Below are 21324 nucleotides of genomic sequence, written 5' to 3' on the forward strand. Positions count from 1 at the left end.
CTGCCATCGCTGTGAGCGTCATAACATTTAGCAATGGGCTCCATAGTATTTAGCAATCACGGGATCTTCTGTATGGCCTCTTCGGCAAAAGTTCTAGCCAGTCACCTTATCTTAGTTGCCTTAAGAGGGACTCGGGCTATTACTTGACATAAGGTATGTCCAACTATTTAAAGTGCATTTATCCGTACATTAGAATTTAAAAAAGCTCGGTACTATTTTAATGCTCTCAATTGTACGGGAGGGGGGCTGCCTCTGAGCGTATCGGAGGCAGTGGCTGATGGTTTGGGCTCCGTAGGCCCTTCCCGGTTTAATCGCGGGAATGCATCTAGCCATTTACCTCCATGCCACCAATAATCCTTTTCCAAGATTATTTGAAGCAGTTAGACCTTCGTCAACCGTACATGCATCAAAAATTGAGAAGCATGCGTTGAGTATGAAACTCTAGCACGTTTAATTATACATTAGCAATTGTCAAGTATCAGTGCATACCGGATATCGGAAGTATGGAGTGAGAACCCGCCGACGGGTAACACAAGCCCAGAACTTAGTACAAGGTGTTGCATGATTGTTAATAATTTTATTTAAATGTAACCGTATCTTCCTGTATACATGGTGTTAAGAAATACGGAGGCTGCCTATGGGTATATCGGAAACGGGTGTAGATGGTTTGGGGGCTCTGAAAACTCTTTTCGACTTAATAATGAGCATTCTCCATATCGTCTCTGGCTTTATCCAATAAGAATTTTCAAGCGGTTCGAGAAAGCAAGGATAGAAAATAGTTCGACTCACGTTCTACAACTGATAAAGCAAACCAATAGGATATGGATGGTTGAGTAATGGATAAAAAGAAGCAATGTGTCAAAACTAAATTAAAAAACTGACTAAAATAGCGGGTTCAAGTATTATAAAAAGTCGCCGAAAGTTTCTTTGGGCTAATTTGGCATTACCCTCGTGCAAGTGAGTGCACATCCCCGCGAGTGCCGCGGCAAAAGTATTTTATAGCTGACGTACTATATAATAGATACCGTACATCCCTGTGGTGCATTCGAGTAGCCATCAGAATTGAAGCTGATATAGTGGAAGAAATCTATAATCCATCTAGAAGAAAAGAATCCAGCTAGAAAATGCGACGGCGACTGATGTTAGTATTTGGAAAAAGAAGTAAAATTTGCATCTAGCAAGAGTAAGAAGCAGGAGAAGGAGGAAAAGAAGGCAGCTAAATAATTCAGAAGGCAAATCAAGACCAAATTAAAGTCGCCAGTTGAGCGGCTTATTACTGAAGTTGTTAGATATGACAAAATATGAAATGCGAGAATTACAGACGACAACCTTTTATTGTTGGATACGACAAAGTATGATACACAATAATATTGCAAAAAGACTATCAAGAAGTTTCATTCGTTTTTTGTAACTTTGGTTCCAAAGCTGGGGAAAGCTAATGAAAATAATCGTCTTCATGGGACACGAGGACTGTGTAAAGGTAGTTACATAATATATACCTTGGCGATATCCACGTGCGTAACGTAGATATTCCGCCGCATATTGCCATGAGTTTTGCATAAATTGAACCTGGCTAGCGAGGTGTACACGTAGTCACAACTCCAATATGGCAGAGAGCATGTTGGATGTCTATGACATCATTAAGTCCGGGGAAGTCGGACGTTTAAATTGAGTGCATCTGTATTTAAATCGTATATTTTGACACTGTGAAGTTGCTCCTAAAAGCGAATTTCAGAGAGTGAACTATTTTAGTTCTAAAATACAGCTAAGCGATAATTGAAATATTATAAAATTGATACCTTTATATGTAAATGTATAGTAGTATCAATAACTTTATTACACTTGGAAGAATGATATAATCATTAGTCGGCCTGAATTTTGTTGAAAAACTAATGAGCTCATAAACTCACATTTTCTAACGCATCGTATATCAAGTACAGTTTGCTTCAAAACTGTACCTAAGTAGCAGATAGGACATTCATATCATGAATTGTCGGTCTGGTTGCGGATCGGGTAAGCATTCATTGATGCTTTTGTGAAGTTGTAATACTCAAAGTATGTGATAATGAAATCAAGTCTTAAATTTTACAAATGCGTTCAAGGGTTTGACCAGTATAAGAATATATTATTGGGCTAAGTACATAATATTTTATAGAGCATTCTATTAAATACTCTAGTGTTATAAATATGTTGTACTAATGGCATCAATTACAAGGTAAAAATTAACTTGGGTAACTACTTCATCATCATCATCATCAGCCTGTCCTCGTCCACTGCTGGACGTGGGCCTCTCCAATGGCGCGCCGCTGGGCTTCTCTTCGGCTCTCTGCATCCGGCCGTTGCCGCCACCTTGCGGACATCGTCACCCCATCTAGCGGGAAGACGGTCTTTAATTACGCTTGCCAAGGCGTGGTGTCCACTCTAGAACGCGTCTACTTACTATAAATTTATTATAGTTGTTAAAGAAGGAAGTATGGAGTTGGTTGCCGGTTCTATCTACGACCTGCTGTCTGAGCCGGAGATGGTTTCCAATAGACCGGACGACATTTTCATTGTCATTTGGATCCTGCTCGTACTTCTAACATCATATTTCGTTTAGAAATATTTTGGTGAAACAGGTGACCTGTCGAAAATTACGCTCTAGAGACGGTGGTGTCATCCTAAGAAAAATGTTTTTCTAGGTTCTACATTAAGAAACTAGCTAGACCACCGGAAACAGGCTACAAAAGGTAACAATTTTGTTGTGTAACTTAGAGGTGAGGCTACGCAAGGGCTTCATGAATAATAACCAATACTTATATAAACAGGTTATTAAATTATTATCAAAAGAAGTGAGCACGTCTAGCTTTATTATTTAGACGGTTATGCGAGCTTCCTTTCCTACTCATGCTTATCAGCGAGTTGCGGATCATCTTTTAAAATTTGTTTGTATGCGAATTATAAGTAAATCTAATAATTGAAGTTAGATTATTTTGGCTCAGCTTCCGGCAGAGCGATTATTAATTGAATTAAAAAATTAAGCAATTAACAATTTGCTTATAAATAAAACAATGTTACTCATGTTTTTTGTGGTTTTACAGATCAATTTATCTGAATGTATCCGAATCAGTTTATACAATCATTCTGATTTAGATCACATAGCGTCGTACCACGCACGACGCTACCACCAGGAGTTATAAACACGTCTCTCACAGATGCTGTGCATCGTCACATCCCAAATAATAGTACAAGTTTTACATAACAATAAAACTTGTATTATTGTGGAGAGACGATGCACAGCATCATTTTAAGGCTCCTGGTGAGAATCTGCTATGAGGTAAGAAGCGTAGTGTCACCTATTATACGTTCCGGCGCCCTACCACCTGAGACCACGTGACTTCCGGCGATCGCTGATTGGTCGAAGACAGCAACCGGAAGTGAAAATCATTGGATAATCAAAGGGAAGTATACAGCGCCCTCTCACAGATGCTGTGCATCGTCTCTCCACAATAATACAAGTTTTATTGTTATGTAAAACTTGTACTATTATATACGGTAAGTTATATAATATTCATTAAGTTATTATACATATATGATTTTGCATCTATACTCGATTCATTATGGCAGAAGACAAGATGTAAACAAAAATATTCTGTTTCTCAAACTTTTACGTATTTTTTTATTTCTATTTAATTTATTGATGCACACGTTTTACTAAAAGGTACTTAACGATGAGGTTAATAAAGCTAAATATACTTATAATTCAATTATTTATGAGACTTCAGAGGATTCTGAGGAACTATCAACTACATTAATGACGAAACAGTCAACCATATTATCTATTATACGATCAATTTTTTGCATCTTTTGCTCTTCTTCTATCCAATGGTCAATGCACCTTTGCTAAGCTTCTATTGCTAAAGTTTTTATTAATAAAAACAACAAAAGGAACAACGGAATCACGAAAAATTGAATGAAAATAACTGAAAATGGTGAATATAATGACGATGATAAAATATTTTAATATAAAATGTTTACTTACTCGTCATAATTACAGTATGTAATTTATTTTTATACTATTAAAATATGTATCAAGTTTGAGAAGAAGTTTGCCTTTCGGTGTTTTATATATCAAGTATTTAAAAATTATTAAATTGAAATAAAAAAACGAATCTTTATTTTTTATTTATTGTATTCGTTTCTTTTTACGTATATACTTCTTTTCGAATTCGTTTCTTTTAACATAGTTACTAATTATCTGTCCAGACGCAGAGTCCATTCTATATACTATAATATAATTCTATATTCCATATGTGTCAGACGCTCAGATTAGGGATGACCGATGTTAGAAAAACATCGATGTCAATATCGAAGCTGTAACATCGATGTTAGCTAACATCGATGTTACAGCTTCTGTTTTCTTTTCTTTTCCCCACAGCTTGCATGCTGCATCCATCGCTTCGGCTATAAATTTAAATAAATATTTCATTTCCTCGAGTGGGGATCGAACCCACTACCAGTCGAATGTGCAGCACATTTTTGTGCCCCTGCGCTAGGATTAACCTTCATTCATAATTATCAATAAATAAAACAATTACAATATCATAAGACATTTTTAATTAAAACAAGGGGCCAAACTTCGATTCTACTGACATCTATGTTACGATGTTTTATTTAATGCAACATCGATCGATCGTTATGGTAATAATTTGACTTGGTATATAGTAATTAATTTTATTATAATTCTGCAGTGTTGTAGTGAACATTTCATATAGTCTTTTAAAACACGTATAAATTGAATTAACACACGAATACCTGCGTTTGCTGCTGGCGAGAAGATATTAAGGCCGGTTAATCTTTTTCTTTTAATATTGGAAGTGTTATAGCTCGTATTTAACTGTGGCCATGGTTAATGATTCCGTGATTATAATAACAAATTGTTATTATAATTATAGTGTCAATATATGAAATGAACAAAAAATATATAATGTTCTACCCATAACATAAACCTATTTGCAATTTGTATACTGTTTGTATGTAGACAGACTTGGGTTATAATAACTTTTAATATAACAAGTATGATTTTTTTATTCTGCAAAAAAAGATTATGTAATATTTTAACATGATAATTTTACCTCTTTTTTTCTTATTGCTTTCTGTGTATTGGGAGATTAGAGGATGTAATGAAACATGATTCTTGAACTGTAGCTAGTTTTTTACTGCCATCATAAAATTGGCAATAGCTATTGCACATTTGTTGTAACTTTGTCAAGTTATCTTAAATTACATTATTATATGTGTATTGTTATTTAATATAAATAACATAAATATAAATTAAAAACAAAATAATATAATTCTTAAACAAATTCAAATTATTACAAAATAATCAAACTTTAAAAATTTAACTTCTACAACATTCAGCCATAGGGAGTCACAAAATTCTTTAAATTTGAAATCTGTCCGAAAAACATGCAATGTTGCATATCTTTGTTATGAAATAAATGTGTATCGAGATCTTTTGTTTTTTTTATTTCAATTCCTCGGATATCTTTTTACTATATTTATTTATTTATTTAATTTAATAAATAAATATTTTTTTACTAATTTTATTGAAAATTACAAATAATTTAAAATATATTTAATAAATATTCTTATAGTTCAAGAAGGCGAAGCCGCGTCCGTAGTATTAAAATAAAACGCTAGGCACCAAAAAAAACATTTGTGATAAAACTGATGTTAATGTATTTATTAAGTAGTGCCCATAGAAAAAGAAAATTAAATTATTGTAAGAAAAGTAAGTTTTTCATAACATTTAAAAATATATATATTAAATACAGATCCAATATCTCAGATAAACATTAAACTATCATTTTATTTAATACACAAGTAATACTTGTCAAAGGAATGTTTTAATTTAATTACAGCCTTTAATTACAACATCATATATAAATATTTACATGCATACATATATTATATTGTTTATACATAGCTAATTGAAACATATACACTCATTAACAGACGAACTTTCAAACACTTATTTGTTTTCAGCTTCACGCTATATCCCGCATATAGTGTTGAAACACTTTCTGTCAGCTTTCCGCCAGTATTCAACACATTACGTGTTTGCGAAAATCAACACTACGCTTTATCTCCACGGATTGGAGAACTGAAAATAGCTTAATTACCAATAATTTCCATGAATTGGAATCGAACCTACAACCATTGCGTTTACAATCATTGTTACGTTACACACATATATATAGTACATATACTAAGGCAAAATGTAATAATAGCCTCCGCCCGTATTTGACTTATTAATACTATTAAAGAGAAAGCTCCTTATTTGATATTTGTAATATATGTTAAAAATGTTACTCGCACAGAATTACTAATATATATTTTGGTTTGATACATAAGTTATAATTAGTATTATGTTGTCATAATATATCTGTTTTATAAGAACGTCTAAGATAAAATACTATTAGCCAATTATAACTTATATCTTAGACGATATTGTAAACAAAGAAAAAAAGCTTCAACATGTTGGCAATTACATGCAAGTGCCAAAATAGCTTAATTATAAAAACTTAAATTCTGTTACGTCAAAATTGAAAACTTTAAACAATTTTTGTAAATAAAAGTAGAAATTTCCATTTAAAAATATATTAATGTCACATAAAACTATGAATGTTAAGTACAATACCTTTTTATATTTATATTTCATACAAAATAAATATGTTAATTCATTTACTCTTTTTTAAATAATAAATGTAAACAATAATAACGCAGTTATTTTTGTTTACATTTATTATTTATATACTGTTTTTAATACTTTCTAAATATAAAATCATTTATTTTCATTTGATTGCATTTGTTCGCGTAATCTGGAAATTTCTGCGCCGAGTGTGTCCATATTTTCCTAGAAAAATGATTCGTTTTGTTATAATAGTTAGTGGGCGTCGTGGGGCCGAGGCACGAGCGCAGTGCGGTCAGCCAGTCGCGGCAGCCTTGACCAAGCCAGCCAACCAGGCCAACAACAATAAACTCCATTCGAAAAAAAACTTCAACTTATGTCTGCGCAGTTTTGAATTTAGGATTATTCTTACAATGCGCAGGTATGGAAAATCTAAAACTTTCATGGCCACGACTAGTCGACCGTACTGTGATAATAAAAAAAAACTTACCTTAAGTGTAATATTTTTCAACAGCGTATCTTCCAAAACGGCTTGGAGTCGTTTGTTCATTTCCAGCGAAAGTTCTAGAGTCATGCCGGCTGGGTCTCCCCCCCACACGGCGGCCATCGCCCCGCCCCCCAGTTGCGCTATCTCAGTCTAATGTATGGGAAATAATTAAAAAATAATAGCTCTGTCTCAATCGCACAACTGTCGATTGTGGGTGTGATCTCACTCGGGAAGTAATTATGTAATATTTTTTTAAATAGTAGAGGAAAGGGTTCCCTCTGCTATTCTAAATGCGTGGGACTCCGCTCCCAAGGTCGCTCTATCTCACTCTAATGTATGGGGAATAAGGTATAGCGCGCACTAGTGATTTTTGTCACCGTGACTGTTGCGTCACTGTCACCGTGTACATTACACTTAATGAAGGTGCGCGCATTTGGATACGTGACAATTGGGTGACTTTTTATCCGCGGAGGACGGCAACACGCCGGTGACGCAACTGTCACCGCGTCCATAGTTTTGTATGCCCGTGCGCGCATTAGCAACTAAATGTCACCTCCCCCTTGCGGTTTCCATACTAGTCGTCTTCCGCATAAACATGAAACAGCAGCATGTCGCATTGCAGCACCGAATTTTTATTTCAAGAATGGCGTCAAGCTCATCACCAAGGCAAAACGTGTGTTTTAATGAAGATAAAATAGACAATGACAATACTGATTGACGAAATTGAGTTGAGGCCTCTAGGCCTCTAGTTGAGGGTTCTATGACAAATGAAAAGTTGAAAGCCAATATTTTTTACATTTGCTTTTTTTTCTATTTCTTAATATAAGTGCACAGATAACCATCTCTTCGAGATCCATTTTATCAAATGTAAAAAATTTCGTCACTGTCATCGCAAGTGCGCGCGCAGTGGCGAAAAGTATGGTGACATGTCAGTGACAAAAAAAATATTGTCACCGTGACAAAAGTCACCAGTGCGCGCTAAGCCTAACTGGGATAAAAAAACTCGCCCAATTAAAAAACATTTGCAAATAAAATATTTTATATAATAAAAATGTCAATACCTTGGTAAACTTCCTTGCGAGCTGACGCAGCGTTAACCATTAAAGACCAGTTAATTTGTTGTTTTGTGCAATTTTAACTACGGTTAAGTAAAATGTTATTCTAATACTTAAAACTTCCAATTATTGTTAAAAAATTAAGTATAAATAAAATAATAAAGATATTATTTCAAGGTATATGAGTGTGTGTATTGTTATGACAAAGTGTGCGTATGTATGTGTTGAGTACACGTGGTTTTGTGTAAAATTTGATGTGTGTAAGCTTCTTATATAAATATATGTATTTATATAAATAGGAATGTGTATATAAATGTATGTATGTATACTGACCTTATGTCTGTCAGCCTGTTCATTTCCCATACTGTCGCTGGGTAACTTTGCCAATAGTACTCTTAACAGTTTAGCCTTCCCCCGCAGTTCCCTCGTCAAAGCTGCACAATGCTCTTGTAAAAAATCGCATCTCTCAGACCGAGCCGCGGCCGCCCTTTGTAAGGACACTATACGTTCAACCAACGCCTGTCGATCAGGTTCACGAGCCTGATTTGATAAAAGATATTTATTAACAAATAACATAGCTTCTTTTGTTATCCTAATTCGTGTTTTTATCTCACGAGGACACGAGGATTCTAGATACTACACGTATTTTTGATACTTCGTATTTTATTTTTCTATGTTTATGTAAGTCTAAATCAAACATAAATTACAAGATGTAAATGAAATAAACATACACACTAATTTGTACATGAAAAAAATTGAGATATTTAAAAATCTTTTTACACTACGGGCCTCATTCAACTAAGCCGCCCCGGGCCTCTCACGGGGTTAGTCCGCCCCTGCCACAACTTAATAGTTGTGGACAAAAAATATATAAAGAAAAAACAATTCAAGACTAACCCTTGAAAATATTTTGTTTAAAACATTCGAATGTTTAATCTGTAATTTAATAGAAAAATTAATTAATGCTAATATAAATTTCGTAATTACAATTACTTTCACCATATATTTCTACACTAATATTATAAACCTGAAAAGTTTGTTTGTTTGGATCATCGCCAATATATCAGGAACTACACTTTGTCATACCAATCGTTCCGATGTACCTGCGGTCGGAGTTAGTTTAACACCAAGTATGGGACTTGGTGTTAAACTTAAGGTTATATATTCCGTCTGTACCGACTGTCTTTCTACAGTGCTTACTGAGATTAATGCGACCAACCATACAAACTCTTCAGCTTTACTAATATTATTATATAATAAACATTTTTACATGTTTTAATTAAATACACTGCCCTCCAAAAGTTAGTTGAAATGATCAATAATGTAATAAATGGGAGAGAATTATAATAAAACAAAATAAAAACATGGCGTCAATATTTATTTATGAAAATATAATCAATTTTGAGTATTTTAATCAATAAAAGAACCATCATAACTTTTATAACTATAAGTTCCGGTAAATAAACTGTTAAATTAGGATATCAAAAGTTAGTTGAAATTGATGAAAAATTATTTTTAGGATTGTGTCTTTGCCAATATCTTATCTTTTAATATTTTGTATGACTGCCCTTATTATGTAGAACTGCTTTAAGTCGTCTAGGCATTGATTCTACAAGATTTTGTAGTGTTTTGACCGGAATAGTCAACCATGTTTCAAGAATTTTATTTTTAAACAAATTTCTGTTGCATCTATTGGAAATAGGAATCCTGCGGTCTAATTCATCCCATAAATGTTCAATGGGGTTAAGGTCGGGTGACATTGAAGGCCATTCCAGTAAATCCACTTCGTTATCTTCAAAATATTGTTTAGTTATCCTTGCTGTATGCTTCGGGTCATTGTCTTGTTGAAACTTGAAAATCCGGGCTAACCCCATTTTTTCAGCAGATTGTTTTAAATTATCATGGAGAATATGACAATAGGTCTGTGCTGTCATTCTGCCTTCAATTAATTGCAGCTGGCCCACACCATGCCAAGAAAAACACCCCCAAAGAATTATACTCCCACCACCATGTTTCACAGTGAGCTGCAAGTATTTGTCGTCGTAAGAGTTATCATTGCTTTTGCGCCATACAGTTTGACGGCGTCGATTTCCAAATAGTTCGAACTTCGATTCATTGCTAAAGACTACTCTCTTCCAAAAGTCTATTGGTTTATCCCAATATTTGCGGGCGAACTCCAATCTTCTTTTTTTATGGATCGATGTTAAAAGAGGTTTCTTTCTAGCTACGTAACCTCGTAAATTGGCATCATGCAGACGTCGCCTGAGGGTACTTTCAGAAACCGAAGTTCCTGCTTCCTGTAACTGATCTTTGATCTGTCGTACCACAATCTTGGGATTGATTTTACACAGCCGCAATATTTGTCGATCATCAACAGAAGTAGTAGCCCTAGGACGCCCTGACCGTGGCTTATCTATAAGACTAGAACATTCCAAACTCTTCTTTATTATTTTTCGCACGCCTTCTGGACTAACTTTAAATAATTTTCCCACAGCACTTAAGTTTTTCATTTTTTTGTATTCACATACAATCATTGTTCTTTCCTCTACAGTTAATTTTCGCCTCGGAGCCATTATGATTTCAAAAATACTCAAATCGCCTCAAAATATTTTGTTATTAAATTTAAACTACCTAAACTGCCCTAACAATACTAATAAATAACTTTAAAACCGCGAGAATATCAGAAATCGTTTAAATTTTGCTACTTCAACTGACTTTTGACGCACTCAATTCAAGCAGTGAGCACATAACCATATATTATTGAAGAAAACAAAATGAATTTGAGGGAATTCCCTTTTGTATGTATTAGAATAGTGTTACCAAACATAAGTAATAAACAGATCATTCAATGAAACTGCGAATTTTGGAAATTGTGTGACATTATTTATAAGGTCAATTAATTTCAACTAACTTTTAGAGGGCAGTGTACTAGACTTAAAGGTGTGAAAAAACGATAACCACGTATTAAATCTTACCATTGGTTCCTTCTGAATGCATTTAATTATTAAATAAATATCAATATTATACTGAGGCCAGTTGTGGCGCGGAGGCACAAGCGTGCGATTGTCAACGCGACAGATTGTGGGTTCGATTCCCACTCGGAGAAATGAAATATTTAATCTGATAACGAGACTAACCGCGGCGTTGAGTCAACGCCTCCAGAATTCGGCGGAAAGTGGGGAACGGAAGTACCTTAATGGAAACAGAGTGTCTTTTCACTAGGTTCCCAGGTTCCCTCTGCCTATTCCTCTACGTATGGGTTACAGCGTAAAGCTAATACACTATGTATTAAAATCTATGAGAGAAATTGTATATAATATACAATAACATTCATGGCAAATATAGAAATTATATTAAATCAAAAATACTTGATATAATATAATTTCTATACAAATATAATTATATAATACCTGTACATCTGGTAGATTCTCCGTATGTCCGTTAACACGCTCCTCGTGTGGACTGTCTGTACTAGTTAGTGATGATATTGATCCTAAAAAAAAACAAATAAAATAATAATGAATATATATTGTGAAATAAAACAAGGTTCCAAGGTTCCATACATCGTAAAACTAATTATAATTATATTTAGTTAATTATAATTAGTTTTACGATGATCAATCATCAAATTCCTTCTGGCTATCCTGCTATGCTACTATACTTACCAATTCCTGTAGAAGTAGTATCGTTCTGTGGCAATTTTGCTTCTAACTGCTCTATACGTTTTAGAGCTCTTTGCAGTTCACGATTCAATTCCTGGAAATTATTTTAAAAAAATCATATATATTAAAAAAAAATACAATTTAAGTGTTTGTGTGTAATAGGAAAGATGTGATTTTTTTTCTTTTTTTAAATATATATTATAATTAATTGTAAATTAGCATAATTAGAAAGCAAATTATTTAAATAATAAATAGACAATTAAAAATATGAAATGGATAATTATTTTATATCATGTTTGTTATAAAAAAATGTATTGGATGAATATTTTTCTTTTCAAAATAAAAAAATATGGACATGACTCACTTTTATGGCGCTTGCATGTTTCTTCTTCAACACACGATTCTCTCCTTTCTCCCATTCTAACTTTTTATTTGCTTCTGCCGCTTCCTCTGTTAATTCTGCCACCTACAAAAATAATGTGCATTAACAATGAGTGAACTAGAATATAGCTAAAAATGGAAATTAAAAATAGACATACCCCCCACATAGCAGCGTAGGTAGAGGGAAGCTGGGAACCTAGTGTTAAAACATTCTGTTCCCCACTTTGCACGTGACGCAGGAACACAAGCGTGCGGCTTTAAACGCGACCGTTTTTGGTGCAATTCCCGCTCGGGAAATTGTAATATTTAATATTTTTATTTCTTAGCTCTAGTAATGAGATTTCGGCGAGAATTCGGCGGAATATAGGAAGCAGAAATGTCTTAATGAGAAAGGAGTGTCTTAACACTAGGTTCCCATGTTCCCTTTGCCTACCCTGCCATGTGCGGGATATAGTGAGAAGCTAATAAAATACACATATATACTACGTATAAGAAATTAATTTTACCTTCCTAGCCAATACTCTGTTCTCTTTATTCCGTCTTTCTGTTTCTTCTTCTAGCGCCATTTTTAATTTATCTGTTTCTTTTTGTAGTGTATCTACGTTTTCACGAAGCGACGCATTATCTGCTGCCAGGGCTTGAGCCTAGATGTTAGTTAAATATTATTTTTTATTAATTTGTTACCATATTTAGTAGTTTTATAATTATTGTATTTTATTTTAAATGTTTTTATGATCATAAAAGAAGTTATCAATATACTTGTTTAATTAAAGTTTGGCGACATTAGTAAGAAATATGAGGGTACGAATTAGGAATACAAAGGGAAATAGGAATATAAAAGCTAACTCGACTTAGGAATGGTTCTTTACATCAGCGATATCCCGCGTACAGATAAAGTAGAATTTGCAATGAATGCCGACGACACCGCCCTCTACTGCTGACTGGGTTGAGGTTAACCCGGAGAAAAGCGTGGCCGTCCTCTTTCCTCGTAAGCGTTACGAGACCACCCCGACTATTTACCTGCCCCTCCCCGCGGGCGGCGCGGGCGCGCTCGCGCACGTGTGCAGCAGTGACACGCGCGGCGTGCTCCAGCGCGCACGCCTCGCGCCGCGCGCACGTGTCGGCGCGCGCGCGTTCCGCCGACAGGTCGCGTGCGGCGCGGTGGGCGCGCGCTGTCTCACTGCAACAATACAAATAGAGGTCATAGTGTGACTGTAAACGCGACGGTCGTATTAGGGAAATTAATTATGGGAACGAAGTCTCTTAACACTAGGTCCCCGCTGCCTACCCTGCTATGATGATGTCCTCCCAGGCGTATCCGTCGACGGCGACACACTGTTATTAGTAATTCATATTTCGACGTTCGTGAGCGCGAATGTGACTTGCAAAACTAAATTTAGTTTTAAAGATTCGGTCACAGATAGCGCAGTGAAGCTGGCAGCTATCATTATATGTGTAGTTATAGGACTTGGGTCGAGTTTTCAGAAGCTGGCGTTTGGCGTCAAGATGTTCGATGCGAGCGCACTCAAAATAATTAATATCCATTTTCACAGCATTTCGCCACTCCGGTCTCTAAGTAGCAAGCTCCTCCCAACAATCGGAAGATGTTAGGTGGCGTTTCAGAACATCTTTGTAGCGTAGATATTGACCTCCGGGTTTGCGCTTTCCTGACCAAAGCTCTGAATAAAAGACTGATTTTGGCAACCTTGAGGAGTCCATAAGCACTAGGTGTCCAGACTAGCGCAGTTGACACTTCGTTAGCAGACTCTCCATACTGGTAATTTTAGTCCGGCGAAGAACTTCAGAGTTAGAGAAACGATTCTGCTATTTTAAACGAAGGATGGTACGGATACACTTCATGTGAAAGACGTCAAGTTACATTTCACTGTTCTGTAAAGTGGTTTCCGTGGCGTATGCGGCCCATCATGCCGTCATGAAATTGACGCGCTAAATGTAATAAAAATTGGTGTATCCACAGAAGTTTATTTTTTTGTTTAATATTAAATGTCATAATCTTATAACGTTCTTTAATTATAATATTTTTTCCTTTACCAAGATATTCCACATTTTAATCAAGAAGTTCAAAACGGTTTCCATATCACTTAGTTTTCGAGAACTTTTTAAACAAACATACTTGCACTTAAGATATTAGGCACACATACTTAAATATAATCGGTTTCGACACAGCAAGGTAGGCAGGGGAACCTAATATTATGACACTCCGTTCCCCACTTTCCGCCGAATTTATCAAAATATTAATAAATAATATTATTATGAATGAATGAGGCCGTTGTGGTTTCACTTCCTCGAGTGGGGATCTAACCCACAACCGTCGCGTTACAGCCACTGTGCCCCCGGGCTACGACGGCCTCGTTATATATATTTTAGTATTACAAATTATAATACTAAATTATATTATTCAATTCCAGCACTATCACATATACAAAACAATGACCTCCTTTTTTAAGTCGATTTTGTTTTTTCACTTTATAAAAAACAAAATTATATTTTCTTTTCCTATCACCAATATATATTATCGTTACCGTTCCAATTGTCCACTTAGTGTATCAGCCAGCGCCGCTTGTGCCCTTAACGCCGCGAGCTCCGCAGCTTCCTCTTCCAAACGAATATTACTTTGTTTTAAAGATTCTATCTGAAATATTTTTAATTTTAGGAATAAATAAAAAAAAGTACAAAATACTTTATGTTGTTTTGAAGTCAGTTTTTATTGTTATAAATTATTTTATTTAAAGTCGGTTGAAACATGGGGAATCTCACTTCTGTCATCAATTTTAACAATGTTTTTAGTTGTAACTATTACAGTATAATTAATTTTTTACCAAAAAAAAACCAAAACTTTCTCAATTTCGACCGGATCCCATAATCGGAACCTAACCAAACTATCCTTGAAGTGCCATCGGGATCGGTTAGCGTGATATTGAGTTATTCGTCTATTTGTCGCGCACATACCTAGTGCAAATTTAAGACTTATGTGATTTTCTCATAGATACCATTGTCAGAATTTTACCAAAAAGAAATGGGACCACACGGAAAACACTACCTTTGAAATAAAAAAAAATATTAAATTCGGTTCACTCAGTCAGCAACTATGAGGTAAGAAACATAAAAAAAATAATATATAATATTTCCTCTTTTTCTTACAGAAGTCGGTTAAAAAATACGGGGTAGCTTACGATAATGAAGACAAAAACATGAAGTAAACAGTATATTGGTTATAGCACACAATTTTCAAGAGTCGCTGGTTCAAATCCTGCCATGTTAACATTTTAATACATCCTACCCTAAACATAGATATGATTAACACTTTAAAATCTACATAAAAAATTACAAAAAAAAACCTTATAAAAAGTTTCCCACCTGTTGATTAGCCAAAGTGAGAGATCCGATAGCGTCGTCTCGATCTCTCTTACATACATCCAACTGTTGTGATGCTGCTGTAAGACGTTTCTCAAAATCATCTTTCTCATGTCGACAAAGTATTAAAGTTGCTTGGATTTCTTTTAATTCCGTTTCTGTGTTTAAAAAAAATATACAGATGTTTAGGGGCATAGGAGGAGTTTGTTTCCCATTTTGTGGCCAATTATTGAAACATTGCATATTGAGTGACATAAATTAACGCCTTTTCTTGTTACCAGATTGAAAAAATGAAAGTAATTAATTATGGCGAATGGTATTAGAATGCAATCAACCACCACCAATGTCACCACGCAGTGCCTCTAAAATTAGGCGATAGGTTACGACACTCCCATGAGTGTCTTAACACTAGGTTCTTAGCTAAATGCGGGATACAACAGCGTGAAGCTGTTAGATTGTAATCACTTACCCAGTTGTTTAGCTCGTATGGCGTCAGTCGCGTTGGTTACAGCTGCCTCCTTCGCCGCCTCCACTTCTAATACTTGTTGGTTCAATTTCTCTATTTTTTCAGTACTTTCCTGAAAAACAGAATAATATAAATATTTTAAAAATTGTGTATTTGACGAAATTTAACTCCGCGATTTTAATCGTTAGCAAAGCGAAGACATGAAAATATTAAACATTTGATTCCCTCAAGTGGGAATCGAACACATAACCGCCGTGCCACGAAGTATTTAATATATTTAAGTAAACTAAACATATGTCTTTTTGTCATGGCAACAATTGCTTTTATATATTTTATTATATCCCGCATACAGCATATAGCAAAGAAAGAGAGAAATAAAATATTTAATTCCTTCGAGTGTGAATCTAACTTACAACCTTCGCGTTAACAAATTAGTAAATTCAAAACATAGAAAAATATGTTATATATAAGCGTGCCTTACTTTATAAGCGTCCATTTCGACTCTCAATTTGCTTTGCGTCCATTTTAAGCGACCTTCCAACTCGCGGTAATCTTCTTTCAATTTTGATACCTCACGTTCACTGTTTTGTAATTCATGGCACTGGAATAAGAAGAACAGAAAAAAAATATATTACTTCATTCATATTAAAATACAGACAAATTTATTGCAGGCACAGGAATATTTATAGAATGAAAGAAAAAGATTATTCTAATAATCTTTGTTGCACACAAAAAATATATAGTTCACTTGATGCCAAAGTGAGAGAAAGTCAAAGAGACTTTAGAATTACCGACCGATATCGATTCTGAGTGTTTTTGCAAAGGTATTTGAAGCGCTGATCTGTCCCTTCGTACAATTGCATTTTGAACCTTTTATTTCTGATTCTCAACACGGTTTTCGGAAAGACAGATCAACGACTTCCAATCTAGTTAGTTTTGTTAATGATATTGGTGAAGCAATCGACAATAATAAACAAACAGATACAATATACACAGACTTAAAAAAGGCGTTTGATAAGATTTGGGTGTGGTTCTGGATTCTAAGCTTACTTTTTAAAGTCATTTTGAAGAAAAAATAGCTAAAGCTACCAAAATGTTAAGCTTTGTTTTAAAAAATAGCAAAATATTTAAACGTAGTAAAACTAAAATGGCTCTGTAGAACTCTCTCGTTCGTAGTCAGCTAGAATACTGTGGCGTACTAATACGTGTGGCGGCCGCACTGTGCTACTCATTCGTTAAGGCTTTATGGTATGTTTCACACCAAGTTAACATTAATAAATCTGCTCTCTCCTTGGGGCAAAGAAGAGACTTGCTTAGCTAAAATATATTTAAGGATACCATATCGATACCCTAGAAAGCCTATCTCTCTATATTAGTACCACCAATTAAAAAAACTGTTTTTGGAGCTAACACAGTTATTCCCCGTCTATGTAATTTGTATAATAAAACTTGCGACTCTATGGATATTAATACGGATACGCTTACTTCCTTTAGGACCTCAGTGATTAATCATATAACCAATCAGCAATAATTTGTTACTGAGCTTAAAGGTATTCTGTTGTTAATTACTAGCTGTGTCTCACTCATGTAAAGACGTAACAATGTTTTGCAAAGTTCTCCCTTTTCTTTTTGTAATTATATTTTTGTTATTATATATATTGTATCTTTTATATTTAATGTATAAATTCAAATAGTTGTAAAGCCGGACACGATATACGCATGCAGTGTTTGTTTTCAAACGGCTGTACATTATTGTTACTGTATTGTGCTCGTAATATTACTTATTCAAAAACGTAATAGCCACTAGGAAACCAAATCAAATAAATAAATAAAAAATAAATAAATGCCAGTCGTGGTCGAAATATGAAAGTTTTTTTCAGCTTCATGCTGTATACCGCTCACAGCAGGGTAGGCAGAGGGACCCCAGTGTTGAGACACACCGTTATCCACTTTCCACCAAATTCTGGAGGCATTGCGTATTGAGTGGCGGAAGTCAATCGACACCTAAGCGAAGATATGAAAATATAAATATAAATATATATTTCATTCCCTCGAGTGGGGATCGAACCCACAACAGTTGCATTTACAGTCTCACTTTGTACCCTTTGGCCTTATGAAATATTGAATATTTGAATTTTTTCGCCATTAAACACGCAATGCTTTCTGTGTTCGGCGGGAAAATGGGAAACGGAGTGTCTTAACACTAGGTTCCCTCTGAGGTGACTAAAAAATGTATGTAAAAGCAATGTTATTGTATATCTCTAAAAGTCAACTTATTGTAAATAATAACATCTTTGTAATAATTAAGAAAAGGGAAACATATGAATATACATTTAAAATATATAATTAATAATGCAAGACAAACAAAAAAATATAGCCAAAGTTAACTTTTGTGGCCAAACAAAACATACAAATTTTAATCAATCTAAATGCTAAGTCATTTAATATTAACAAAAACACCTTACCTTATCATCATACAACTGGCAGATCCTTTGTTTCTCTTCACGCGCAGTCTTCAACTTGGCTGTAGCCAGGTCCTTTTCTATGATGGCCGCTTTCTCAGCCTTACTAGAATTCTCCGCTGCCCTCTTAGCCTCAATGGCCGCACATTCAGTGCTAGCATAGCGCATTACTGCTGCATTTTTTTCTTTTTGAGCTTGTTCTGATTGTTTACACATCTGTAAATGATAAAGTTACAATTCTAGCGAACCAAACACGGCATTGTCCGCCAAAACTTATAGTTATATTATATCCAAAATGTTGACATAAATTATAAGATGATAAGATGTTAAAAATTTTAAACTGAGTTCACAATAAGTATAGTATAAATTGGAGGCCTATGTGCAGCAGTGGACGTTGAAAGACTGATGGATGGATGGATAGTATAAATTTATCAAAGATAGTACCCCCTTTAATTTTTTTTTATTCTTTAGCAAAGCAAATAAGTACCTTCTAGTAATTAATCAATACCATTAAATATATGATATAAGTCATGACTTATGGCAGAGAAGGAAGGCACAGCAGTCCCCTTTCCCACACACTGCTCAATTTTCAAGACATATTGATAGGTGGTACTCAATACAAACACATGTTGTCTTGTTATCAACATAGAAGTGAAAGTAATTTGTTCCCCTAATCAAAAACCCACAAACATCATGATTACAATCTAACACTGGCTCCACTATCTCCTTTCAGAATTTTAGAACTTTTAAAAATGTTGATTTATTGCAATATCAAAAATTGTTACATACCACAATGTTCCACAAGGAGCGTCTTGTCGAACATTGTGGTAAACACTGTAAACACTATGGTTGTGGCTTCAATGGGCCATGTGGACACAGGGGGAATAAACTACTTTCATCTTAGAAAGATAAACAGTCTTAATCTTAAATTCTTTCTGCCTATCAGAAAAATATGGGAACCTTTTTGTTTTTATTCAATTGTTTTTAAAATATATATTTGTTCATATTTATCAGTACATCAAATAATCATACCAAATCAACTTTATCCTCCAATTCCTTAAATATTTGATCCTTAGCCTGTAGCTCATCAACTTGCTGCTTGACCCTCTCTCTCAATGAAGCATTTTCCTTTCTCTGCTCAAATAGAACCCTTTCTAGTGATTCTATTTGCAATTTTAACATATCATTTTTTGGAGTGTCACTATTTTCATTAATTTCATGATTTAATGTCACAGATTCTGTTATAATATTTATATTTTCGATTGTTTTGGGGATATTTAAAGGTTTTTCTTCTTGTATATCTTCAAAAATTTCATTCAATATCTTTCCATTAGTTACTGGTTTCACAATTTTCACTGGTGGCTTAGGTGTTGCTACTTTATGACTGTTATTATATACATTTTTAAGGCTACCACTAACAGTGGAAAATATTCCATGAACATTTTTAACAATACTACCTAGATCTTGAGAGAGTAGTTCCTTGGGTAATTTTGGGTATCTCACGTCCAAAACTTGTGGTATATCAGGTACTATTTTCTGTGTGGCACTAACTTTACTCTTTTGGTTCATAAATTCGGACAGAATTTGATCTTTATCAATTTCTTTGGCATTTTTTATTATAAATTCATGGGATATGTTTTCAGCACTACAACTGTGTAATGAGTGATCTATGTTTTTGCTGTGTTCATTAGGTTCATTTAAACTTAATGTGGAATTTGTCAAATTATTATCATTGTTTAAATTTGATATATAAAAGTTTCTTGTATTTATGCTATCTATATGTTCAATTTTATCATTATTTACATCTCTGTTTTCTATTTGATTAATATTTCGTATATTAAGTGAATCATTGCATGTAAACTCATTTTCTTGAAGTGGACACTTAATTATTGGACTCACGTTGCAGGAACTTTCAACAAAATTTAATAAATTACTATCTACTTTATCATCGGAAGACAGAGAAGAAGGCGTCGATGTTTCTGAGCTAGCATCGTTTTCTAGGGCACAACTGTCTCGCATATCGTCTTGGTTTTCTAAAGCAATTTGTAGGCTTTCTGCACTTTTTATCGGCGAACCGTCCGAATCAGACGACAGCATGTATGTGGAAGAGCGTGTATCAAAGGTCTCAACACCGGAATCGCAAGATAAAAGTGATTTAGAACCATCTTTTAATTCGTCGACGTTGCTGCTGTCAATTTGGACTGTACTTTTAACTTCGTCAGTGGACATTTCAAATATTTTTTCTTATCGTTTACACTTAAATCGCTGGGAATTTGCAGTTACTAATAATATTTTAGCCATCAGAAATTTTGCTAGTTTTTTTATCAATAAAAATAAACATCTAATATCTGACTGACACTATATGACACTTTTAGTAATGTTTGTCTTGATAAGTTGATAATGCAAAGAATCATAGATTATTCTTAAATATTTTATATCGATTTTTGCTTACACATCGACCTTCTTAAATACGTTAATAGAAAATATATAAAGTAATGCTTTTATTTTAGTTGTTTTTAGACTTAATTCTAATTATTAAAAAAAATCCGCTTCAAATTCTTAGTAAAACGAATTGTTAGAGTTAAATGTAGTTCTTAGTAAATTATTATTTACTTAGTCAATGCTTCATTTGTTGTTATCATGTATTTTTTGTTTGAATAAAATTACAAGTTTCAATTTAATTTAATTTAGTTATAGTCATTCTGTGAAAATAAAGTTAAATTTGAGATTGCAAAAAACTATTTGAATTTATTTTGTATTCAT

General features: G+C 34.2%; 1 protein-coding gene across 6 annotated transcripts; it reads right to left on the reverse strand.

Moving 5' to 3' along the window:
• Positions 1 to 4583: 4583 nt before the first annotated feature.
• On the reverse strand, positions 4584 to 20969 carry LOC146530570 (coiled-coil domain-containing protein 186-like). 6 transcript variants are annotated; one of them, XM_085200233.1, is made up of 16 exons: positions 19594 to 20968; positions 18565 to 18777; positions 16581 to 16700; positions 16103 to 16211; positions 15637 to 15791; positions 14802 to 14911; positions 13279 to 13438; positions 12765 to 12902; positions 12242 to 12343; positions 11881 to 11971; positions 11626 to 11708; positions 9113 to 9151; positions 8549 to 8755; positions 8222 to 8242; positions 7164 to 7310; positions 4584 to 6898 (listed from the first exon to the last, which is right to left on the reverse strand). In XM_085200233.1, exons 1-16 carry the CDS (start codon positions 20788 to 20790, stop codon positions 6827 to 6829), a joined length of 2964 nt encoding a protein of 987 aa, XP_085056359.1. In that variant the 5' UTR covers positions 20791 to 20968; the 3' UTR covers positions 4584 to 6826. The 6 variants fall into 6 exon arrangements, with proteins under 6 accessions (XP_085056359.1, XP_085056361.1, XP_085056362.1 ...); XM_085200235.1 differs by lacking the exon at positions 9113 to 9151 and adding an exon at positions 11191 to 11202; XM_085200236.1 differs by lacking the exon at positions 9113 to 9151.
• Between the last annotated feature and the right edge of the window lie 355 nt (positions 20970 to 21324).

The sequence above is a fragment of the Heliconius melpomene genome, chromosome 17 (assembly GCF_056956725.1).
Source record: "Heliconius melpomene rosina isolate 202511_hmr_F chromosome 17, ASM5695672v1, whole genome shotgun sequence".
Taxonomy (NCBI): Eukaryota; Metazoa; Arthropoda; class Insecta; order Lepidoptera; family Nymphalidae; genus Heliconius; species Heliconius melpomene.